The sequence below is a fragment of the Anneissia japonica genome, unplaced genomic scaffold, assembly GCF_011630105.1.
Source record: "Anneissia japonica isolate Jap-2015-1 unplaced genomic scaffold, ASM1163010v1 scaffold52389_len14410_cov117, whole genome shotgun sequence".
Lineage (NCBI taxonomy): Eukaryota > Metazoa > Echinodermata > Crinoidea > Comatulida > Comatulidae > Anneissia > Anneissia japonica.
The window spans coordinates 9,870-14,506 of NW_022713259.1; the positions used below are offsets into that span (position 1 = coordinate 9,870).

At 34.3% G+C, this 4,637-nt stretch overlaps 1 protein-coding gene across 4 annotated transcripts in view; it reads left to right on the forward strand.

The window, feature by feature from the left end:
- Positions 1–3,368, forward strand: part of LOC117108400 — a 6,594-nt gene extending 3,226 nt beyond the window's left edge. For 3 of the 4 annotated variants that reach the window (XM_033250400.1, XM_033250401.1, XM_033250398.1), the window contains one exon: positions 723–3,368. In XM_033250400.1, coding sequence (XP_033106291.1) covers positions 763–2,004 — 1,242 coding nt within the window. In that variant the 5' untranslated portion in view covers positions 723–762 and the 3' untranslated portion in view covers positions 2,005–3,368. The remainder of the gene's footprint in view (positions 1–722) is intronic. The other variant, XM_033250402.1, reaches the window with a different exon arrangement.
- Positions 3,369–4,637: the final 1,269 nt, after the last annotated feature.

Here is a 4,637-nt window from a genome sequence, read left to right on the forward strand (position 1 = left end):
GGTATTGTATTATTAATTGTGAATGCGTCATCGGCGTTTCATACATGTACACGCTTTTGCGGCCGTTCTGGAGGGCGGCCGCTGTAGGTTGTCCTACGCTGAATGTGCCCTGAAAGTCCATCCCGGAATGTTTGGAAACCCGAGTCGGACTTTTTGACGTTTACACTAACCACAACTCGGGAGATTTTAACCCGGGTATTGGAAAATCCCGGGTTATGTCTGGAATGTTGCTTGCAGTGTAAAAGGGGTATAACACATTTTATTACTATTTTACTATAATTTATTCTTCTGATGAGTGGCTTGGTGACGGGGCGAGGTTGTGACTTGCAGGTTTTTTGGAGGTCTTAGTTTTTTTGTGTATTACTAATTCCTTTAAATTATTAATAATAATAGGGCATATATATAATTAAGTTATGAAGGGCCTATTTAAAGTCCTTATATATGATTTGTGTCTCAATCATAAGTTAAAGTATGCGATGATTATAAATGTGTTAGTATGCTGGCATATACTGTCTCACGTTTTTTTGTTTTGGCCATGTTGATATTTATAATCTATTTGTCAATTTATCATCCCACAATTAAGGAGTATTTTGGTGTGAATCTTAATGGGAACCAGTCAACTCGCCCCCTAGAAAAGTTGTCCTTTGCCCCAAAATACATTGATCTTATTTGTAAATTTGTGATTGTACGTTCTGTTGTAAATTGTTCATCTTTTTCTTCAGATAGATCAGCATATGAGTTGGTTCAGCAGCTTACTATACAATGGCAGAGTGCTCAGAATGCATGAGCACTGACTGTGGACTAAAGCTTAGATGTGTGCACTCGCTCTGTCTGCAATGTCTTCAAAACATGTATAACGATAATCAAACGATCAAGTGCACAATATGTGATAAAGGTGCTAAAAAACAACGCATTTCTAGTGAACATTCAGTTCTTGATGCAAGTAATGTTGCCGACCATGTATTAATTCAAGAGAAGTTTGTCATTAAGTTAACGACTAAAAATCACAACAGTAAGGCCGAGCATGACAAATGTTTGAAGGTAGAATGCAAGCTGATTTCAGTATCAGGAAATGAGAAAGAAATGAGCATGGAAAACCATCGTGATGGGACTTATGATTTTTCTGGATGCTGTGATGTAGGTGGTGTATGGGAGCTGCGTTGTTATGTTAATGATTTGCAAATCAGGCAGTCACCTTTGAAAGTAAATGTAGTCAAGGGGGGATTGCAAGAACATCCCAATATATTCAAAGACAAAGAGGATGCCAGTTTATATATGTTTGATATTGTAGATGACACAGTTTATGCTTGTGGAGGGATTAATGAAATTGCAAAGTTGACGCTGAAGGGGGAACTCATAGGTACCATATATGGTCATAAATCGTGCCAGTTCACAAGCTTATGCTGTGTGAATGTTGAGGGCGATTTGTCGATTGTGTGCTACGATGAATACATGAAAAGACTTTTGATTTACATGAAAGAGAGCTGGCATGAATGGAAAGGCATTAAGATTGAGTCTGTCTTTGGCAAGATGATAGCGCATAACCATAAGATCTATGTTCCTGATTTTGGAAAACATCGTGTGTTGTGTTTTTCCATGAAAGGAGAATTGGTAAACAAAATTGAAGGTAGAAATTATAAGAATGTGAAATTATCAAAGCCATATGGTGTAGCTATGACAAAGCAGGGGAATATGTTAGTCCTTTCTTACGGAGATGACCAGGTGGTAAAGATTGTCAAGGATGGCAAGGCTGAAGTTTTGATAGAAAACACGGATTATGAAAAATTATTGTTTTATGCTTATGCTATTGACATTGATGAACAAGGTCAAATCATTATTGGTTGTTGCAGAAAACTACTACTGTTTAATCAAGATGGGAAATTTATTAAAAACATCGACATAGAGAAAAATGTCCCAGATTGTCCTTACAGTATTTGTTGCAGAAATAGATGTATTTGGGTTTCAGATAAAAGTGATTCTTCGCTTCGGCTTTACTATTATTGAAACAGGTTATAGAGATACAGTATATACTGTACAGTATGTCAATAAAATTTGACACCTTTAAACATTCAGATAAATACCAAGTTGATCATTTAGAAGGATGTTCTTCTGACGAGACTAAATGAAAACAATTTATTTTTCACTGAATTACAATACAATTAAGAATGCATCTTCATTCAACATAACATCCTTTTAATATTATTGGATGCACCCTTCTTAAAAATATTATAAGATTCTGCATGTGGCCTCATCTTTGGAATTGGTATTACAGCTCCCAGCCACCAAGTTCTTATGTGAATGAATGAACAGTATCATTCACAGATATAGGCCTAGATGTGTAAATTGAATTAAAATGAAATAAAATACAAATGCAAATTTTAGCCTGACAGTGAGTGTTTTCAAGAACGAATTGATTCATTTTATTAAGTTCTTGAATGATGTGGTACTAATCACTGAATTTTATATTATTTGAATGTGCAAAATAAAATTATAAATGATAAACATAACCATGTAGCATTTTGTAGACCGAATTGATTCACTTGTTAAGTAATGAATTGCTAATTATAATACTGGAATTTAAAAAAAGATACAAATAATGCAATAGTGAAAATTCAATGTAAAGAAATATATTCGGCAGTAATTTATTTTTATCATGGTGCTTTAAGGATTTAATTTTTTTCTTTATCTGTTTCTCCATTTAATTGATAGGCCTATATTTAGTTTGTTCAAATTATATTTGTTACTGTACATATATTACTAATTAAGACTGTATTGATAGGATTTTGAACTAGAATATATAATAATGCCAACAAATTTATAGCGCCCAATTCCAAATGAATGATCAAAGACACTGCATGTTATTACCCCTGGCCACTGGCTAATATACAATGGCAAACAAGCACAAAGTGCAACCTTCTCTGCTCTTTGGGGAGTATACCTAGTACCAATGGCGGATCCAGAATTTTTCAAATGAAAGTGGGGGGGGGGGGGCGCAACATATTTAGAATAGATAAGCAAGTTGCGCTAATTTCAATATCCAGTGGCAAGATGGAGGCCCCCTACTGGATCCGCAACTGAGTACTCAGCGCATGCAACTAGTACAAGCAATGCCACAACATCCTACCAGGTACCCTTTATACTTCTGGGGATTGAGAGAGACAAACGTAAATTGACTTGCCCAAGGACACAAGGGACTTAAACAGCGAGAGGTCCGAACACCTGACCCACTTATATCAATCCTAGCCAGCTGAAATAATTTTTTTAACCTTTCTTTTGTCATTTGGTTGTTATTGTAAATGTGTAATAGTTTGGCTGAATAAAGAATGAATGACGGAATGAGCATACCTACATACATGTACAAACCTATACACAAATACAAGATAAAGTAAGAAGTACTGTAAACGTTTTAGATTCTTTTGCAGTTTGGCACTCTCGACCAAAAAAAAAAAACCAAAAACCCCTAGACTGAATTTGACACGACATTATGAATTCGTCAGAAGTAGTGAGGCATAAATGGTTATAGACAGATAGATATGTTCAAAATATGTAGAATGACGTCATGTTTTAATATGCACGTCTTTCATTATAATGGTCTTTGCTTGGACAAAGATCAAAGCACATAAAGTGACCAAAGTTCCGGATAGAAAAACCATGTGTAAAACATAGGAATCCAGGATAGAAGAAGAAAAAATTTGAATAAAAACTGACTTTTTCTGCTAACGCAGAAAAGGTCAGCTAGACTTACTTTTTTTGAAATTTATGTATTAAGCTTCATCACTGCACACACGACGAGGAAAGGTAACAGAGTATAAAGACAGAAAAAGCAGCAAAAAGGGGGGGATGGACAGGTGTCAAGCACCTCTATCAAAGTCCCCCTTGAACCAATTAACGTCACATCAAACAAAATATGTGGAAAATTGTTCGTTATAAGATACGGTACGAAATACTACAAAATACAAGTATAAAAATAGATATACTGTAAATACATTGAACATTAGAAAATATAAATTTCTATATTATTACAAGACAGAAGATAATTTAATTATTATATATTTAATTAAACTAATACATACAATTACATTTTTAAAAAATAGTGAAGAAAAAAATTGGCAAAAATATAAATATCTAGGTAACATAATTGATAAAAAATCGAGATATCAAAAGGAGAAAGATTTAACTGTAGTTGGCTACAATAAAGTAAAATTTGCACTAGAAGATAAACGCTTCCCAACTAATAATACAGAAATGCGACTCTTCAATATATATTTATTGGTATAATATTTTTTATGTAATAGCGAACTGTGGGCAGTAAATGTATCATGGAGGATAACATAATTATTAATCAGCAACATATGCAATGATGAAGAATTAAACTCAACTGAAGTAATTCAAGCATCCACTCCGTTAAGCGATATAAAAGCTGTGCCCACCATAAGTACATTCAATCGCTTTAGAGCTCTTGAAATTGAAGATGATAATGATAACCATGCTGGCAATCAAGAAGATGAGTCAAAAGCTGAAGACACAACCAGAAATAAAACCCAAACAATCCATGATGAGTCTCATACTCCGACGGAAATCCAGAAACAAATATTTAAAGAAACATTGATAATAGGAGACTCTATGTTGAAACATAT